The 20653-nt window shown below is 40.9% G+C and overlaps 1 protein-coding gene across 5 annotated transcripts in view; it reads left to right on the top strand.

The window, feature by feature from the left end:
* Nucleotides 1-20653, top strand: part of AGAP1 (ArfGAP with GTPase domain, ankyrin repeat and PH domain 1) — a 505789-nt gene that overhangs the window by 62529 nt on the left and 422607 nt on the right. For all 5 annotated transcript variants that reach the window (XM_060232474.1, XM_060232501.1, XM_060232465.1 and 2 more), the window contains 2 exons: nt 8683-8768; nt 19766-19907. In XM_060232474.1, coding sequence (XP_060088457.1) covers nt 8683-8768; nt 19766-19907 — 228 coding nt within the window. The remainder of the gene's footprint in view (nt 1-8682; nt 8769-19765; nt 19908-20653) is intronic.

The following is a 20653-nucleotide window of genomic DNA, read 5'->3' as shown; positions in this document are numbered from 1 at the left end:
GTAGCACGTGTCACCGCCCACATATCTTCAACTATCCACCTTCGTCCATTCCTTCCAGCATGGGAATCCATCTCTACAGACAGGTGGGCTCTTTCCATCATTGCAGAAGGCTACAAAATAGACTTCGCTCAGGTTCCGAACCAATCTGTGATAATCACCACACCCCCTTCCCCATCTCTCCTGGCGGAGGTGAGCAACCTCCTACAGAAAAAAGCCATAGAACGGGTCCCAGTAGAGGCCAGAACGGGAGGTTTCTACTCCCGATATTTCCTTGTTCCCAAATGGGATGGGGGATTGAGACCAATCATGGACCTTTGGAATCTGAACAAGTTTATTGTGTACCAAAAATTCAGAATGTCCACACTGCAGACAATTCTTCCCCTCATCAATCAAGGATTCTGGATGGCAACGCTGGATCTCAAGGATGCCTACTTTCACGTCAGCATCCATCCTGCGTACAGGCACTTCCTTCGGTTTGCAGTTGGTTCCCATCACTTCCAGTTCAAAGCCCTTCCGTTTGGTCTGTCCACTGCACCTTGGGTGTTTACCAAGATGATGAGTGTTGTGGCCGCACATCTCCGGCTTCAAGGGATAGTCGTCTTTCCATACATCGACAATTGGCTCCTTATGGTGGAGTCGAAAGAAAGTCTGTCCAGCCATATTACCACCACTCTTTGTCTTCTTCACACCTTAGGTCTGCAGGTCAACATGGAGAAATCTCATCTTACTCCATCACGGACAGTTCAGTTCATAGGGGCTTTGCTGGACACAAATCTTCACCGCGCCTTTCTGCCTCAGCAGAGAGTGACGGACATCATCAATCTTGTCAACCTTTTACAGAATTGGAAATTGGGCATGGCGCAACAGCTGCAGCGGATGCTGGGGCTGATGGTGGCGACTACAAGCGTGCTGTTGTTTGCGAAATTGAGGATGAGAGGCCTTCAGTTGTGGTTTCTCAGGCAATTTTGTCCTTTATGGGACTCACCTTGCAAGAGGTTCATAATCCCATCTTTGACTCTCAGGACCCTGAACTGGTGGAAATCCAGGGACATTTGTCAGGGAGCTCCCTTCCACCTACCTGCAACAACGGTGATGATCACCACAGATGCGTCTTTGTGGGGATGGGGGGCTCACATGGACTCTCCGTGTGTGGGGGGGCCCTTGGCCTTCTCAGTTGACTCACTGTCATATAAATTACCTGGAACTGTTGGCAGTTCATTTTGCTCTTCGGTCTTTCTGCCCCATGGTAGCGGGGAAGGTTGTTGCCCTGTTAACAGACAATACTACTGCCCTGTGTTATATCAACCGGCAGGGTGGGACAGTTTCTTGATGGCTCTGTGCGCTAGCACTGGAACTGTGGTCGGAGTGCCTGGAGCATGACATCTACGTGAAGGCTGCGCACCTCCCAGGGGTGCTCAATCTATAGGCGGACTCGTTGAGCAGGGGTGCAGCATCCTCGCACGAGTGGGAGATACAGTGGCGCTTCCTTCGACCTGTGTTTCAGCTCTGGGGGTACCCTCAGGTGGATGTGTTTGCCACAGCCAGAAACCGGAAGTGTCCTCTGTTTTGTTCCAGAGGGGGCACACATCCAGAATCGTTGGGAGACGGTCTGTTGTTCCCGTGGGAAGGTCGGTTCCTATATCTGTTCCCACCCTGCCTTTAATGGTGCCCATCACCTTTAATGATGATGGAGAGCCAGTTTGGTGTAGTGGTTAAGTGTGCGGACTCTTATCTGGGAGAACCGGGTTTGATTCCCCAGTCCTCCACTCGCACCTGCTGTTATGGCCTTGGGTAAGCCGTAGCTCTGGCAGAGGTTGTCCTTGAAAGGGCAGCTGTTGTGAGAGCTCTCTTCAGCCCCACCCACCTCACAGGGTGTCTGTTGTGAGGGAGGAAGGTAAAGGAGATTGTGAGCCGCTCTGAGACTCTTTGGAGTGGAGGGCGGGATATAAATCCAATATCTTCTTCTTCTTCACTCGAAGATAGTGGTAGTCCCGTGAAAACATGCTGGGTACAGCTGGGTGAGTGGTGTGCTCCCATGCCACTCTTGCTTTCAGTGTTGTGTCTCATCCTGCAGAGGCACAGAATGAGCCAGATCTGCAGCCCATGCAGACCAAATTCAAGATATAGGGGCAAGGGAGGGAAAGAAGGGAAGCTGAGCTGAAGGAAGGAGGATAGAGGAAGAAGAAAAAGAATGTGTACGGTCAGAGGTGGGGGTAGAAAGTTCTGTCAGCTTGCATCCAACTTACAGTGATCCCATGCAGTTTTCAAAGGAAGAGACGTTCAGAGATAGTTTGCCATTGCCTGCCTCTGTGTAGGAACCCTGGACCTCCTTGGTGATCTCCCATCCAAACACTGACCAGGGCTGATTCTCCCTAGTTTCTGAGATCTGATGAGACTAGGCTAGCCTGGGCTATCCAGGGACAGAGAGAGGAGGAAGGCCAAGCACTTGTGCTGAGGAAGAGAGGCAGACTGCTAATGGCAAAATAGCTCTTCCACACAGTCCCTCAGCCACTGACAATCTGGGACTGCCCAGGCAGTAGCTGGCTTTGCCCCATTATGCCCTGCCATCCAAAATATACAGTGTCAAGGAATCCAATGGTCTTCCTCTGGAGGTTGGGGCAAGTAATTCCAGGTTTTTTTAAAAAAAAGTTATTGTTATGTCAATAAAAGTTTTTGGAATTGGAATTGGCTGGGGCAGATATTAAAGAATATCATGGGGTACTGGGCCACTCATTCTCTGTGTGTTCCCATAAGATGGAACACTCCCAGTTGTGGCAGCTGCCCCTTGCAAAACTGATCCTAATTTTGCAGGTTAGAACTTCCCAATGAATCAGATCAAGTCTTGCTTCCTGGCAGTGCCTGATTGTTAGCCTTCCTTGTTTTACTTTTAGCTAAATATAAGCAGGATATATTTTTTTAAAGAGTGCTTTCATCGTTGCAGATTATCATGGATAGTGTGTGCTTGGATTTGTCTGTATAAACCGCTCCAGCTGTTACATAAAGGGTCAAGTGAATCTTTGCATGCTAAACATCCCCTCTGGCTTTCCATTTCTCTTGTTTCACATTGGCTAATGTTCTGCCTCCTTTGCTCCTTTTCTGTCCCAGTTTCATAACTAGAGAGTGGAATCATAGAACATTTTCCTGGTAGGGAAGTTCATGTATTGGAAAGTTGTGTTTTTCTGACCAAGGCACCATACAGTTGATGTTGCTTTGTACATTTTCAGCATATTACAAATGGAATGTGGTTACCTAAGTATGTTGACGTATAGAGATAGGTACTTTCTTGCTTTCAGAAATTTCTTAAGTACTTTCAGAAGCTGTGTGAAATATGAGACAAATATAATTAAGCATATTGTGGGGTTTCTTACTATTCCTGTCTATGGAAAACATGATCTAAAACGGAAAGTTGAGAAAGTTATGTAGCATAACTACATTATGTAGCTTAACTAGACCAAGACAGACTCAGTTAACCCCATGCCACTCCCAAAGTAATAAAGAGAAACGTCTGCATTTGACAACACTCTCCTGAGATTTTTGCATTTCATTTTAGTGGCAGGCATGTTATACACCAGGCCTGTAGTGTCCTGACCTTTCATTCATTTTGAGCTGAGCAGCAGTTTTAAAACACAGGAAATCAAATGCAAGTTGGACCTACCATAGATCAGTCAATACTTTTCAAAAATAGTGATGGCAGCGGTTTGAAAGGTGCCATCAGTAAGCTTCCTTAATTTCATTAACAGCAAACATTAGGACATAGAGAATTTAAAGTTATTCCTCCAGCAGTTCATCATTCCCAAGAGGAATTGTGGTCTGGAATACTAGGGGAGCAATCTTTTAATTACTTTCTTCTGCCAAGACTCTTGATTCATGCCAGTGCCAAATTGCAGGACAGAAAGGCTCAGTGGTCACCCATGTATAAGACACGTTTCCTGTTATTTCTCTGCCAAATTGCAAGCATCATCTGGCCTGCTGTTGTGCAGCTGTAGTAAACTTTATCTTCAGTGCTGTTCTTGGGGTCTAAGCATAACCACCTGGAGTATGTAGTAGTAGATCTAACTAAGAATCCTGTATAGTATTGTAATATACTACTGCATCTGTGTTCAGTTTCAAAATAGACTCTTTTTTGTCTTCATTGATTGTAACTATAAGTAAGTCTTCAAATGAGACAATAATACTTTTTCCTATGTAGGACACATTTGTAATTAATCTGATGAATCTGATACCTAAATTAAAATATCCTCCATTCATTAGAATTAGGTTCACTGGCAATAATATTGAGAGGAGGAATGCATGTTCTTGTCTTGATTTTAATGATTAGTGATATAATTGGCTCCACTGCCTAACTGTAAATCTTTTTTGGAGAAATGCCTTTCCACCAAAAGTCTGAGTTAAAAGAAGATCATTCTGTATTTATTTTGGGTAGCAAGCTATTTAATAATACGCACTGTGGCCATACTGTTAAATATGTTCTGTTACATGAACATTTAATATCTGAGCACATAATACATTTAAATTGAAGATATGATGCTTTAAAGATGAATGCCAATTCTTCCTAAAACCTGTTACTGTTTTACTAATATAAAGCCCTAATGTCAAAATACAGCCCCATGGCGCAGAGTGGTAAAGCTGCAGTACTGCAGTTGGAGCCCTCTGCTCACGAACCAGTGGAAACTGGTTCAGGTAGCCGGCTCAAGGTTGACTCATCCTTCCATTCTTCTGAGGTCAGTAAAATGAGTACCTAGCTTGCTGGGGAGAAAGTGTAGATGACTGGGGAAGGCAATGGTAAACCACCCCGTTAAAAGTCTGCCGTGAAAACGTTGTGAAAGCAACGTCACCTCAGAGTCGAAAACAACTGATGGTTACACAGGGGACTACCTTTACCTTTAATGTCAAAATAACAAGCCTTATTTCAGTGTAGCACCAATCCCTTCTCCTTTTTTTTCTCCTGAAACTCAGATTTGAATTTTCTCTAGCAAACAGACAGGTAGCACAGAGTAAATAAAGATGCAAAACAAGCTTGTTTGGTTCTTGTAGGGCATGGGTATCTGCATGCATGATTTGTCTCTGATGCAGTGCATGTAATGGGCTCATGATGCAATTGCCCAGGGCTGTTTTTTGTAGCAGGAATTCTTTTGCATATTAGGCCACACACCCTCCAAGAGCTTACAGGACTCTTAGTACAGGGTCTACGGTAAGCTCAAGGAGGATTGGCTACATCTGGGGTGCGTGGCCTAATATGCAAAGGAGTTCCTTCTACAAAAAAAGCCCTGCAATTGTCCCTGTTGCCTTAAGAACTTTAGAGTAATCCCAAAAACTCTACCGTAGTGTATTACTTTTTGTAATATATAAAAGCCAATCAGGATATCAGAAAATCTGCTGAGAGTGCTGCCAGAGAAGTGGTATATAAATATTTTAAACAAGAAATAGCAAACTTTTGTGCTTCCCCATAATTCTTAATGAGGTAAGATACTCAATTTTTTGAAAAGATAACTGAGGTGGGGGTGGAAATGATCATTAGTTTGCTGTTTGTAGAATCTTGGCATTTGGGATGTGCTTAATTGGATCAGATGATATTTGGGTGCAAAATAGGTTTAAAGATGCACCAAAGACTACTTGAAGAGATGATGAAAATTGTCTGCTCTCTCTTTTGAGAAAAGTGATTGGTTAATCATACATCTCCCTGGTACTAATGGGAACACTCATGTCATTTGTAAAAGCCAATTGCAAAAAGAAAACATGGTAGTCTTTATATTCAAAAAGATGGAGATGTAATTTTAGATGGTATACTAGCAGTGCAATCTTAAGTATACTTTCTTGGTCCTCTGTCCAGTGAAATCTGAGCAGGATTTTGAGTAGACCTGCTTTGGATTTCTCTTTAGGTAAGTGAAAGCTTAATTGGATAGTATTTCATATTGGTCAGAGGAAAGTAAACTGCATTAACAAAGAATTCTGGTGAACTTGGAAGCCTGCTCATCTTTGAGTGTGTGTGGTTTTGTTTTTTCCCCCTGGAGGAGGGAGGAGGAGCTGTTTTTAATTAGGCATGGGCATGAACCAAACCACAAATCGCGATTCGTGCATGAATCAGGCCGATTCATGTTTCATTCTGAACCAATCTGGACCTTGGTGCTTTGTTTGGTTTTTTTTTTTGCAGTTCATCTTTCCAGACAGCCTGGGGCTGACTCAATCAATTCCAAGCAATGCTGAGGGTGGACTTCTGGGAGCCTTAGAAACACCCATAGCAGCTTGATTGGTAGCTCCGGGAGCCAGTCACAGAGCTTCCATCCTGCAGCCAGGGCCAGCACTTAGGAATAGGCCAGGTAGGTGGCCGCCTAGGGTGCCACCTAGTTGCAGGGGTCAGGGCGGGCACCCCCTCCCTGTCCCCGCTCACACCAGCTTGCACCATCTTTTCTTGGCTCCAAGGCATTCAGAGCTGCTGCGAATGCCTCAGAGCCGAGAAAATACGCCCCTTCTGGGTCTGGAGAGGGCTGAGTGGGGCGCGCAGCAAGGTGTCTTTTCTTGACTCTTGAGTTGTTCAGAGCACCTCCAAATACCTCAGAGCCAATTAAAGAGTTGATGTGCCTCGCCCAGCCCCTTCTCGGTCCGGAGAGGGCTGAGTGGGGCATGTGACAAGGTGTCTTTTCTCAGCTCTGAGTGACAGGCGCACGATAGGGCATCTTTTCTTGGCTCTAAGGTGTTCGGAGGTTCAGAGTAGGGTGACCTAACAGGGGTAGTCTGGGTCCAGGTGATGGGGACTGAGCATTTCCCAATTGAGAGAACATCTGCTCACTCTGCATGCTGGTAGTAGGGCAGGAAAGGAGATTGATGACCATGCTTGCAAGGTCTGACGATATGACACTCTTGCGTGCCCAGTACTTAAGGGGATCAGAACTGGTGCGCTCAGTGGACTCTGTGAGGTACTTCCTGAGCATCGCTCAAAAGCGTATATACCCAGAATTAAAATTTGTTGGTCTTAAAAGTGTCACTGGACACAAACGTTCTTCTGTTGCTTCAGACAAACACAGCTACCCACCTGTGTTTTTATTTTGTTCTTTCTCAGTACGATGTTACTGCTTACAGTTTTTCCATACAGATAGGATTGTTAATGGAGATTTAGCATTGAACAGTAGATTGAGAATGTGGTTTAGTTGCTAAAGCTAGGAGGCAAAGGAGAAACTCTTTTGTAGCCATAAAGAGCAAGGAGTTCCCCACACAGAATGTGTAACTTATTTTATAGCACAGTAGGGAAAAAAAATACTTCATCACATTTATGCTGGCTTGTGGAACTTACCTTCTCAATTCACTAGTATACCAGTCAGTTGTTTGCTGTGGCTTTGTCTGCACAGGCATTTCTTTTTTGCTTTCTTTTTGACAAATCTCAGAAACGTGGTACCAGTTAATTTTTAAATTGTGGTGTTTTGAAAAGGTTTCAATGAGAGGCAGCTTCAGATTTCCCTGACATGTATACTAAACATTCAGTATTGTCCCTTTAACTCAGCTTACGGGAAACCTGCTTAAGGAAAAAGTAACTAGCTACTTCAGGGGTTACTTCAGTTCTTAAAGAGAGCTTAAAAGAAGTGCAAAATATATACTGGCTAAATGGAAAATTTAGTAGACAAATAAGGCTGCATACTTAGCTGGGTGTAAATCCCACTGAGGTCAAGGGGACTTCTTTTATAGGTAAACATGTAGAAGTTTGGGGAATAAATTACCTTACTGGTCCTTAGAATACAAATTGAATGGAAAAGTTAAAGCCCTAGTCTTACACGTGTTAGTTCCATTTGCTTCAGCATGGCTTGCAGTCATGTAAATATTTTTTATATGGGGGCCTCTCAGTGTGATACAAATATCTTTGCATCTAGATGGGCAGTTATGTAAATCCATCTTGAGACCTTATAAATGTAATAATCCCTCTAAAGTTTGCCACACCAGAAACCCCAGACATAATTTGTCATCACCTTCAGTCTTTCATGAGAAATAATCTGGTGTCTAAAATACTGTTGGACTATAAAGAATAATAGTCTCACAGCAGCTGGGAATTTGCTATGAGTTTTCAGACTTGAAATGTAGCTGTGAGGGAGTCCTCTGGGCCCACCCACTTTTGTTCCTGTGCTAAATACATTCCTTTCAATATAAATTCCTGGAGCAAATGAAATACTTATAATATACCATCAGAAATGACAGCACTCACTGTTCTTGTAAGTAATCTTCCTTTTGTCTAACATGTCTTGTAGCATTCCAGTATTCTACTTGTAATAGTGAGATACCAATTTCATAGTCTGTCTTTTGCTTTATGGAACTGAGCTTCTCTTGATGAAAACTAAATGTGTTTGGTGGAGTGTGGCAAAGAAATTTGGTACAGCCAGCCTGTTTTGTTAAGTTTCTGGAAAACAAACAGTTACTTCATTTTGGAAATTACTGTTAAATGAAGCACTGAAATCAAACTAAAATTATAGACGATTTGCTTCACATTGAGGTAACAAAACGTTGGCACTGTGTTGCCTTATCTGACTGAATTATAAAGGCTCAGCTGATAAAGCCCTCCAATACAGTGAAAAGCTTAACTTCTGCTGGCCATCCCATAGTTTTAAATCTGGGAATGCAACTTTCCTCAAGAAAAGTCTTTATTGTTTATTGTTTGGGTTTTAAAAAAACTTTTCTGTAATTAGTTGTTTTGTGTGACAGGTGGAAGATTCAAGAAGGAGATCGTAGTCGATGGACAAAGCTACCTGCTGCTGATCAGAGATGAAGGGGGTCCTCCGGAGGCCCAGGTGAGCATTGTCTTGAGTGTCCTAAACAGACCTAAAAAACTGACAAATTCAGTATGGCTTTGTTGGTCCAGTAGAAGGTTGAGCTGGATTGCCCTATCCTACTGCTGTGTTTACAGGAGTTTATCTCCAAGTGGTTATTCTGAAGGTTGGGGTCTTTAAAATGACATTTAAACACAGGTAGGGTAATATGAAGCTCAAACAATGTAGTATGTACTGCAGTATTCCACCTAACTCATAACCCACCCATTTAACTCCACCTAACAGACTTAAAAGAAAGTGGGGCTTCTAAATAAAATAGGTTCAGCACCTGTGAGTGAAACAGAAGAAGAAGGGTAACTTTTATTTACTCCCAGGGATAGAGGAATAAGGTAGTTCAGAAAAAAACAGCAGAAAGTATTTACAGGCATAACAAGTTCTTCCCAGGCTGATTCATTCATAAGTTTACAGTTGACAATTTAGGAGCATAGAGAGCAGTTAACAGCCAAGTTTGTATTCTTGAGGTGAATATTGGCCTACCTTCAACCTCAGCATTCTCACAAGTGTAACTTTGTTTCCTCTCAGAAACCACAAATCTTTCACTAGTTCCCACAGATAGTGGGGCTTTGAGATTGTGAAGAAATGGTACTTTTCCTTTGGTCATTTGAATTGATGAAAACCTTCACTCCTGAGCTTTAAATTTTTTCCCCTTGGGGTAGAGAACAGGCATGAAGGGGGAAGACAGTTCAATGGCTTTTCAGCCTCACCTCAGCTACCTCTTAAGAAATGCAAATAAGTCTAGCTAGAGACAATGGGATGGTCAGTCACACACACACACACACACACACACCACAGGAAACAGAGATTTGGCAGTATCTAGAAAGACTTCAGGAAGAAACTCCTGGAGATTTAAGGAAAAGTTTCTTTGACCTGGACTGACCCAGTCAATGGGAGGGGAAAGAGAGTTGATAAAACTCCTGGGGGCAAGGAGGAAGGGCTCTGGGGGTGCTGATTCCACCAAAGCAAATGGAATTCTTGAACTGGCCTACACACCTGGAGGAGGCTTGAAGGTAATGGTGTTCCTGTAAAAATCTGTGACTTTCTAAGCTAGGGAGCCTGCCTTGTATTTAATAACTGATAGGGTGTGTATAGAGGAAGGGACAGAAGAACTGCATTTTACCCTGTCCGTTTGAATCCTTGCTCAATTTGGTGCTGTGCTAAAAGTATGCTTGTAAACACTTTCCTTTTAATAAATGTTTAATAACTTTTGATCCTGGTAGCGGTTCTTTGTGCCACATAGACCTGCACCATCTTGGACAGGCTATTTTAAAATCAGCACCAGGAGAAAGGGGAGGGCACTGGGCAGTCAGTTTCAAGCAGCTACTTCTGTAGTGGTGTGTACAAGGCAGTAAGCTGTCCCTGTGTTAACCAGACTCTGGGTAGTGGGAGACACAGAGACAAGGCCTCTGAACTTGGAAGGGATGCTAGGAGTCCTGACCTTCCCAGTGGGCAATTCCTGTGAAGGTCAGGTGGCAGTGGCAATTGAATAGAGGGAGAGAAAAGCCCCTCCTGACATTGGGAAAACCTAGGAGGGAAGGGTGGAACAGGGCCTGGAGGCCGGAGCAGGACTGTTCCACCACAGAGATGAATACTGTCTCTTCCTCAATCTAGCCTGCTTTTTCACAAAAGACAGGTCCCATGACTTCCAAAGTCTTCTGAGACGGATTATCTCACAACTAACACTCTGGAGACGCAAACTGCATCTCTGTACATTCACTGGTTTAGCCTGCTTACTCACAAGGCAAATCCTGAGACAGGAGCTCTCCAGTCTCTCTTTCTCTAAGGGTTCAGACCCTGTCTGCCTGAGTGGACAGTTAACAGCTTTCTCTCTCTTGCTTCCCCCTCCCACCCAGCTCTTCCAGGGATTCTGACTAGTGGGCCAGCTGCTCTGCTTATACCCAAATAGGGCTAAAAGGGATTGATGTTTTTCAGAAAGGGACAGGGACTTTTGCCCATCTGTCACAATGGTGCACAAAATTGCAGCCTTGGACTTACGAAGGGGCTCATACAAAGTTCAGCTTGCCCAGCTTTGTCTGGGCTGAGCAGCAATAGGCTGAGGGGGGTCTTACCCACAGCTTGTTTCCTGCCATGCACCTGAAGATCCTTTTATGTAGGGATGCCAGTAGGGACCTTCTGGGTGTGCTGTAGACCGAACCACGCCCCTCTCCTTATCTGGAAAATTGGACTGGACGCCTATGAACTCTTGTGAACAAGGTGCAACTAAACCTTCTTGTTCTCGGAAACATCATCAGTCTTGTTTTGTGAGAGTCATTCCTTCACTAGAAGAAAGATTCACTGTACAGTTCTTGAGACTGTGCAAAAAGAATGTATTTGCTGACAAAGGAAAATTAAGACTTGGAAAGTCAAACTCGTATTTATCACAGTGTAAACGTTAAAAAGTTTCATGTTTTCATTAATTTAGAATGGGATCTGGCGTGCTGTAGTGCTTAGAGTTTTGGACTAGGATCTGGGAGACCCAGGTTCAAATCTCCCTCTGCCATGAAAGCTTGTTTGGTAGCCTTGGGCCAGCCATCCTGACCTGTCACAGGCAATACACCCCCTAAGCTGTGGAATCTTGTCAGCAAAAAATCTATTTCATGTGCTACTGGCATTAAAGTTGTGAGCAACTGCATAAATTCATTTGCTCAAAGGCCATCCTTCCTGAGCTAAGACAAAAATGTGTGAGCCAGAGGCTAAAAAACTGTGAGCTGGTTCACACTAAGCTTAGAGGGAACACTGATCACAGGGGGGTATTATGAAAATAAAATGGAGGAGAGGGGAATGATGTAAACAGCTTTTTGATCCCCATTGGAAAGAAAGGCATGAGATAAAGTAAATTTAGATAAGAGTGCAGATAGCAGCAAGTACTGAAGAGCGAACTTAATTCTTTTAAATTTGAAAAATTACATTCCTTTCAGAAACTGAACTAGCATAAGGTCAAACAGTTATTTATTGCTTATTGGTGATATTGTGATAGGATTGGACTTTGCACCTGGCTGGTATTAAAAAAGAAGACTGCAGATTTATACCCCGCCTTCTCTCTGGATCAGAGTCTCAGAGCAATTTACAATCTCCTTTATCTCCTCCCCCCCCCAACAGACACCCTGTGAGGTGAGTGGGGCTGAAAGGGCTCTCACAGCAGCTGCCCTTTCAAGGACGACAACTACAAGAGCTGTGACTGACCCAAGGCCATTCCAGTAGCTGCAAGTGGAGGAGTGGGGAATCAAACCAGATTCTCCCAGATAAGAGTCCGCACACTTAACCACTACACCAAACGGGCTCTCTACCTGCTTAATACTTCAGGAACTCCAGAGGGTTGGTGAGACAGGCCTTGGCATGACTCTTCTTCCATGGGGCTTTTTCCATTTTCTCTTTCCATTGTGCCTGGAGCAGACATTAGATTAGACAACTGCATGCTCATCCATTATAGGGCTGGGGACAGAAGTTGATTTATTTTGGAGTTCCCCTTCCTACTTTGTTTTCCAAGGGTTTGTCTAATTTTGTATGCAGATGAAATTCTGGGTCCTTTACTGTTTTCCCTTGAAGAATAGACATGGTAACTGCCAGGGCTTTTTTTCATAGAAAAAAACCCTGCAGGGATTTATTTGCATATTGGGCCACACCCCCGACACCAAGCCAGCTGGAACTGCGTTCCTGTGCATTCCTGCTCCAAAAAAGCCCTGGTAAATTCACATGTAAACAAAATGATGAAAACTTACTCAGAGCAGAAGTGTCGCTGTGTCTTTTATATTCTTTCTGCCACATGTGGTGGTGATGGTGGAAAGTGCTCTTAAAGTCTCTGCCATCTTAGGGTGACCCCATAGGGTTTTCAAAGGAAGAGGCGAACACAGATGGTTTGCCATTCGCCAGCCTTTGTGTAGCAACCCTGGGGTTCCTTGGTGGTTTCCTATCCAAGCACTAACCAGGGTCGAACCTCCTTAGCTTCCAAGAGCTGATCAGACTGTGCCATCCGGGTGGACTTCCGGGATTTGTTGAATGCTGAGCTGACCTGCCTCTCTAAGGGGGGCAGACTGGAGCTTCTGTTTGGGGTAGTAAAGGGCAAATTTTTGCCTTCTGCCTACTTTTCTCAGTGAGAGATTAGTCCAAGATATGCACAGGAAACTTGAGGTGATTTACCTTGGCTAAAAGGGAGTCCCGGGGGGGGGGGCTCCTTTGAGGCTTTGAGGGATCCCCAGAGAAGAGTTGCATATTCATCATCTGCAGAAGCTTACAGAGTCATTTATTTGACATAAGCTTGACAAGATCCTAATCTTCTTTGAGACTGCTAAACATCTGATGCTGTACGAGACCAGTTTTGACTTTAGAAAAAGGTACTGATTGTTATATACCATTCCGGGACTATTTTAAAGCAAACAAAATAATATTAGAAGGTGGGAAAGAGAAAGTTTGAAAGCTTGGAAGAATAAGAGGAGAAGGGGTGAATTTTGGACTTTGTTAAATTAAAAATTGGAAAGGAATTTATTGTTTTGTCTACCTGTGGTCGTGGAGTGAAAGCACCATCATCAGAGATCTGCAGTTTCTACGGTCAACACAGGAAATACGTCAAGTATCGTGAGTCTTTGTTGCCAGTGAGAACGTGACTTGGGGCAAGCAAAGCAGGAAGTAACTATTGAAGAAGTGGACCTACTCTAGGATTGTATCACCATAGAAAAACATCGGCGGCCATTACTGGGAGGCTAAATTTTTAAAAAATAAATATCTAAGCCTGGGAAGGTCGGAGGATGGCGAAATTATGTATAGAGTGAACTCATCATATGCCAAGAAAAATAACTTACCAAAAGAGGTGGTTATAAGATATATGCCAAAAGAAATGGTGGGGAAAATCTTGAATAAAAATTTTGAAGACATTGATAGTGGGAGGAAGCAGGGTAAGAATAATGAAAGAATTGCCAAGACAAGTGATAAATGACAGGAGAACATATAAGAAATTAACAGAAAAACTACATGGCAATGGAATGAGGTATAGATGGATAATGGATAATACCTGAAGGTTTGAGCTTTGAGCTACAAGGAAGAAGGATTACAATTACAAATACACAGGAGCTGCGTAAATTTTATGAAGAGAATAAAGAATTTGCACCATGATGGATTATAAATTATTATCTTGGAATGTAAATGGACTAAATTCACCACAAAAAAGAAAGGCAATATTTCATTGGATTAAAAAATAGAACTGTAATATAATTTGCTTACAAGAAGTTCATATTAAACGAAAAGATTATAAATTTTTATGGAATAAACAATTGGGACTGGAATTTTTTTCATTGGCTGAACAGAAGAAAAGGGGTGTGATTTTTTATATTAAACAAGAATTGGACCGAAAAATAATATCTAAAGATAAAGATGGAAGATTTGTGGCAGTGGAAGTAATAATAAATGCGAAAAAACCCTTATTATTGAAACTGTATGCACCAAATGGTGCAAAAGATGTTTTTTTAAACGACATTATAAAACAACTTGATGAAGTGACATACGACCAGCTCATGATTATGAGAGACTTTAATGGAACAATTCAGAATACATTGGACAGATCTGGGGGGAAAAATAACGATAAAGAAGGAAAATTGTCAAAATCCTTCTTTGAACTGGTTAAACAAGAAAACTTGGAAGACATATGGAGAAAATTTAATCCTGAAGTACGAGATTATACATTTTTTTCAGCAAGACATAATATTTTTGCCAGAATTGACATGTTATGGGGTACAAAGGACTTAGGCCTTATAACTAAGAAAATAGATCTTACTGAAGATAGGTGCAGATCATAACCCAATATTATGAATTACAAAATTGTCTAAAAAAGTGAGAAGATGGAGATTAAATGAAGATTTACTACAAAATAAAGAATTAGTGACATCTCTAGAAAACGAAACTAAAGTTTTCTTCCAAATAAATGATAAAGATGATATAGAATTTCAGATGGCGTGGGATGCTTATAAAGCCATAATGAGAGGAATATTGATTACATTAAACAATAAGGACAAAAGGGCAAAAGAAATACAGATGTTGGACATTCAAAATGAAATAAAGAAAAAAGAAGGGGAACTGAGGAAAGGCCAGGGAAAAAGAAAATTATAAGGGAGATTACAATACTACAAGCACAAATGAGACATTTGTTAAATAAGGAATTGGAATGGAATTTGAAAAAATTACAGCAGAAGTCCTTTGAGGGAGCGAATAACCCTGGAAAGTATTTGGCCTGGCAACTGAAGAAAAAGAAAGGAAGTAAAATTATTAATAAAATTGTGGTTGATGGAAGAGAGATGGTAGATCAAGAAGGAATAAAGAGAGAATTTTTCAAGTACTATGCTGAATTATTTAAAGGTGTTAAAGTAAAGAAGGAAAGGATAGAAGCGTATTTGCAAAAGATTAAAATAGCACCCTTAACTGAATATATGAAAAAAAAATTGAATGATCCAATTGAAAAAATAGAAATTGAAGCAGCGATTAATGCAATGAAAATTGGAAAAGCACCTGGGCCAGATGGATATACGGCAACATTTTTTAAAATTTTTAAAGAATTAGTACCGAAACTTCAAAAATTGATGAATATGATAAGAATAAAAGGGAAAATACCAAATACATGGAAGGAAGCTGTAATTTTTTTGATTTCTAAGGAAGATAGAGATGTCATGAATGTAAAGAACTATAGACCAATTTCATTACTAAATAATGACTATAAGATATATACAAGAATTTTGGCAGAACGACTTAAACAATATTTGATAAATTTCATAAAGGAAGACCTTTATGGATAAATACTTGATAAATATGGATAATATTTGATAAATTTCATAAAGGAAGACCAAGCGGGATTTCTCCCTAAAAGGCAAATAAGAGACATTAGAACTGTTGTAAATATTGTAGAATATTATGAAAGACATCCAGAGAAGAAAGTTGCATTATTCTTTGCGGAACTGGGACTTTATATTTGTAGTAATGGAGAAAATAGAGTTGGGGGAAAATTTTATAAGAATGATAAAGGTAATATATACTGAACAACGTGCAAGGTTATGTATAAATACAGATCTTAGAGATGAAATGATAATCAGCAAAGGTACAAGACAAGGTTATCTGCTTTCACCTTTGTTGTTTATAATGACTCTTCAAATTTTATTGATGCAAATACAAGATGATAAAGAAATAGAAGGGTTGAGAGTTAAAGGATTTATTTACAAATATAGAGCATTTGCAGATGATATAATGTTTATAAATGAAAATCCTACACAAGTAACACCTTTGTTGTTAGCTAAAATACAAGAATATGGAGAACTGGCAGGATTTTATGTTAATAAAAAAGAAAAAATCAAAATTTTCATGTAAAAATATGCAAGTAAATAAACAAAAGGCGTTGCAGAGACTAACAGGATGTGAAGTTACCTCTAAAGTAAAATATTTGGGTGTGGAAATAACAATGAAGAATATTGACCTGTTCAAAAAAAAACTATGAAAAGCTATGGCGTAAAATGGATGAAGATATGATAAAATGGAATAAGCTTAACTTGTCATTGCTTGGAAGAATAGCTGCAATTAAGATGAATATTTTGCCGAGAATAACGTATTTGTTTCAAACTATTCCGATTGTGAAAGACAGTAAACAATTTAACAAATGGCAAAGGAAGATTTTGGAATTTGTATGGGCTGGGAAGAAACCAAGGATTAAAATGAAAGTTTTAATAGATGCTAAAGAAAGAGGAGGATTCCAATTACCAGATTTAAGATTATATCATGAAGCAGTTTGTTTAGTGTGGATAAAAGATTGGGTGACGCTGTTGAATAAAAAACTTTTAGTGTTGGAAGGTCATGGAAATAAATTCGGCTGGCACGCTTATATGTATTATGGGAAGAAAAAGATGGATAGTTTTTTCTCTCACCATTATATAAGAAATAATTTGTTGAATATCTGGATGAAATATAAGAAATATGGTGATGAAAGAAAACCATTATGGATAGTGCCAGCAGAAGTGATAAAAATAACAGCTGAGACAGGTGAGGAAAAATGGCTGTCATACAATCAACTATTAAAAATACAAAGTGGCAAATTGAATTGAAAACTGCTGTGGAGTTGAATAACATACGATTGGTTTCAAATGCAACAAATAAAGAGTTTGGTGGAAAATGATATTAAAACTGAAGAAATAAGAAGAGAGCAAACAGAAATGGAAAAAGTTCTGCTTGGAGATAATGAAAAATTAATTTCAAAAACATAAGTTACTTTTAAAATGGTCTACAAAAGATGAAGTAGTAAAATTTCAAATAATTAAATGGGCAATAAATGTAAATAAATACAGATGGATACATGGGAATATTTATGGAAGAACTCTATGAAACTTTCAACATGTCAGAGTATTAAAGAGAACTGTTTTAAAATGATGTATAGATGGTATATGACTACTAAAAAATTGGCAAAAATGAATAACAAGATGCCAGACAGATGTTGGAAATGCAAAAAACATGAAGGTTCTTTCTACCATATGTGGTGGACTTGTGAAAGAGCAAAAAAGTATTGGCAGATGATCCAACAAGAAATTTCTAGGATCTTGGGATATGAATTCAAGAAAGCTGCAGAGACTTTTCTGTTGGGATTACAAATGGAAAAATTTCCAAAAGAAGATAGAACTATAATTTGGTACTTGCTTTCAGCTGCTAGGACACTATATGCGCAGTTATGGAAGCAAGAAAAAATACCAGAAAAATGGGATTGGATTGTAAAAGTTATGACATGGAGTGAGATGGACAAATTAACAAGAACTTTAAGAGACTATGATTTAGAAGATTTTAAAAGGGAGTGGAAAAAATTTAGAAGTTATGTAGAAGACGAGTAGAAAGTAAAAGGACATTGGACAATTTTTGATAATGATTAAACTTTAGAAGAAGAATATTAATTTTAGTTCTTAGTAATTAAGGGTACCTTTTAATATTAGTATTTTGAGTAAATAACACTGGCGGGGGTCAAGTAATGGGGGGAGGGGTGATTAGAAAGAAGCATATGGGATAGATGAAAAGAAGTTATTAACGGAAATTGTTACCATATGTTATCAATAAAATTGTTTAAAACATTGTGCCATCCGGGTGAGGGTTTTTACCACACGCAGTCACACAATTCATTGATGTATGTTGCAGTGTATGAATCACCTGGTAAATCAGAATATCACAGAGAAGGAAAGGTGAGAGTCAAGGACTACTTAAATGAAGTGTGACCTCCCTCATGGTGCCAGTTGCTTGGCTTGGCACTCTGACATCCTGGCAAAGCGCCTTAGGCAAGGCATTGAAACTGAGTTGTCATCTGATCTCTTATACATTCCTGCTAAATGCTCTCCTTCTCCCACAAGAGTGAAATGGGCAGAACGAATGATGAATCGCCTCTCATCAGATAAAGAGCTTGGATTACAAGAAATCGCAGAAGTGGATTGCGTTCTTTCTAAATAGCTATTTGGTGTGGGCAAAAGCAGGAACAGAGATGGCTGTGCAGATTTCTTATACTGGATTTTGCACCAGCAGCTTCAGTGTGATTTATAAGATAAGTGTGAAACTTTAAATAACATGTCAGGTGCAGTCCACTGCAAAAAGTATCCTTTCACTTCCAGAGTGTGTTATGTATCCATGATCACTTTAATTGGCTTTGGTTCTTTGAAGGGAATTAAGAGAATCTTTTAATGAGGTTGGTTCCATTTGGCTGCCTTCCTGGGTCAACATGGCTAAGTTTGCCCTGTAAAGCTGTAAACAAGTTTCTATCTTACCCTCTACCTGAGGAATGTATTTATTTATTTAAAACATTATGATGCCGGCTTTCAGGGTCCCCAAGGTGGCACACACAAAAACATTAAAACATTTGTACAACTAAAAGCAACATTTGTAATTATAAAGGTAAAGGTAGTCCCCTGTTGGAAGCACCAGTTGTTTCTAACTCTGGGGTGACGTCGCATCACAATGTTTTCACGTCAGACATTTTATGGGGTGGTTTGCCATCGCCTTCCCCAGTCATCTACACTTTGCCCCCAGCAAGCTGGGTGCTCATTTTACCAACCTTGGAAGGATGGAAGACTGAGTCAACCTTGAGCAGGCTACCTGAATCCAGCTTCCGCTGGGTTCAAACTCAGGTAGTGAGCAGAGCTTGGACTGCAGTACTGCACCTTACCACTTTGCACTATAGGGCTGTTACTTATAATTATGCAATAATTCAGTTAAAACACATAAAACCAGAACCTGTGAGAAGGGCAAGTAACTCATACACCAGAAGAAAAAAAAAGTCTTCAATTGCTGGCAGAAGACACAAATAGCAGGAGTCTGATGAATCTCTGTAGGGAGGGAGTTCCAGAGTTTTGGTGTTGTGACTGAGAAATCTCTCTCTTGAGTTGTCTAGCTTCAGGTGATGGGAACAACTAAAGCTGGGCCTCTGAAGATAACTGATGTGAACAGATAGGTTATGGGAATTTTGAGAATCTTCCTTACCTTTCTGTAAAGACTGTCCTCAGGTTTTTGTAACAGAAGCATTGATAGTTTATCCAACCTAAAATTTTATGCAGTGATTAGAGGGTCAGGTTGCTATAGAGTGGAGGAGTGGGTGACATAGAGTTCTCCTAGAACAACCCTTGTTTGTTGAGAGGGAGCTCAAATACTCTCATGTTGCATCTTGCTGGGCTACACTCATGAAGCAGCAGCTTATACATGGCTGTGGTTTGCAAGAGAAGAACAGGAAAGTCCAGGCAATTATTAGTTATTGTGGCCTGAAGTGAAAGCAGAATAGAATTGGTGAGCAGTGTTTTCAGTTGCTGATTTTGAAATATAGCCGTTTATTATGAAAAACTTCAGGTTGCTTTCCAGGGATTTCTAGATATATAAACGCTACTCCTGGTGGCTTAATGGTAAGAGATATATGCTTTTAACCCTCTTTGTTTGATAAATTAAAACATCTGAATGGATATTGTGATTCTCTTCTGCAGTTTGCCATGTGGGTGGATGCTGTTATATTTGTCTTCAGCCTGGAGGATGAAATTAGCTTCCAGACTGTGTATCACTACTACAGCCGTATGGTGAACTATCGCAACACTAATGAAATCCCAATGGTGCTAGTGGGAACTCAGGGTAAGTGGTGGTGCTGCTGAGCCATGCGTTTGTTCTTTCAGATTGTTTCATTTAATTTTTTGGGCCAAGGGTCCCTAACGTGTTACCTGTGGGCTCCACCAACACCTTTCCCGGTGCCCACCAAATATTTAAGTGGGTGGGGCCAGGGAGGGCTTTTTTGTAGCTAGGCTTCTGATTGGACACTGGAGATTTTGACTGCTGATTTTAAAAATATTTCTTTGGGATCAGCTGCCAATCACAGCTCAAGGATTTGTGACTGAAGGTAAAGTGTAGTAATCGTATGTCTGGCCCTGCTTCCTGTGGCAGCCATTTTGTGGCTGCACCCACCACACCGTGTCAGAATTCCAAAGGTGCCTATAGGCTCAAAAAAGGTTGGGGACCCCTGGTTTGGACTGTAAGTGGTCTTTTTAGAAGAGTGTCATCAGGACAGATGTGACTAGACACGTTTCATCGGACCAAACTTTCTTGAGACGCAGTGGATCATCCGACACGTATCATCAGCCCCTCCATTGCATGGATCTTTGAGCAGGAAGCATAATATAAATGAAATACAGAGAGAATCATGTGACAGACAGGATGGAAAACCTACCAGATCACACAAAGGAAAAGCCCCACATACAGGAGGGCTCTGGTTCTTGTGCTGACTATAGTGGGCTGGAGATTGAGAATGTCTGTTCTGGTAACAAAGGCTTTGGGCTCAGTGCTTCAGGTTGTTAGGCCTAAGTAGCTTCTCCAGTGTGGCAAGG

Source organism: Heteronotia binoei, chromosome 1 (assembly GCF_032191835.1).
Source record: "Heteronotia binoei isolate CCM8104 ecotype False Entrance Well chromosome 1, APGP_CSIRO_Hbin_v1, whole genome shotgun sequence".
In the NCBI taxonomy this organism is placed as follows: Eukaryota; Metazoa; Chordata; class Lepidosauria; order Squamata; family Gekkonidae; genus Heteronotia; species Heteronotia binoei.
Note: the sequence above shows the minus strand (reverse complement) of the source record. Positions and strands in the feature narration are given on the sequence as shown.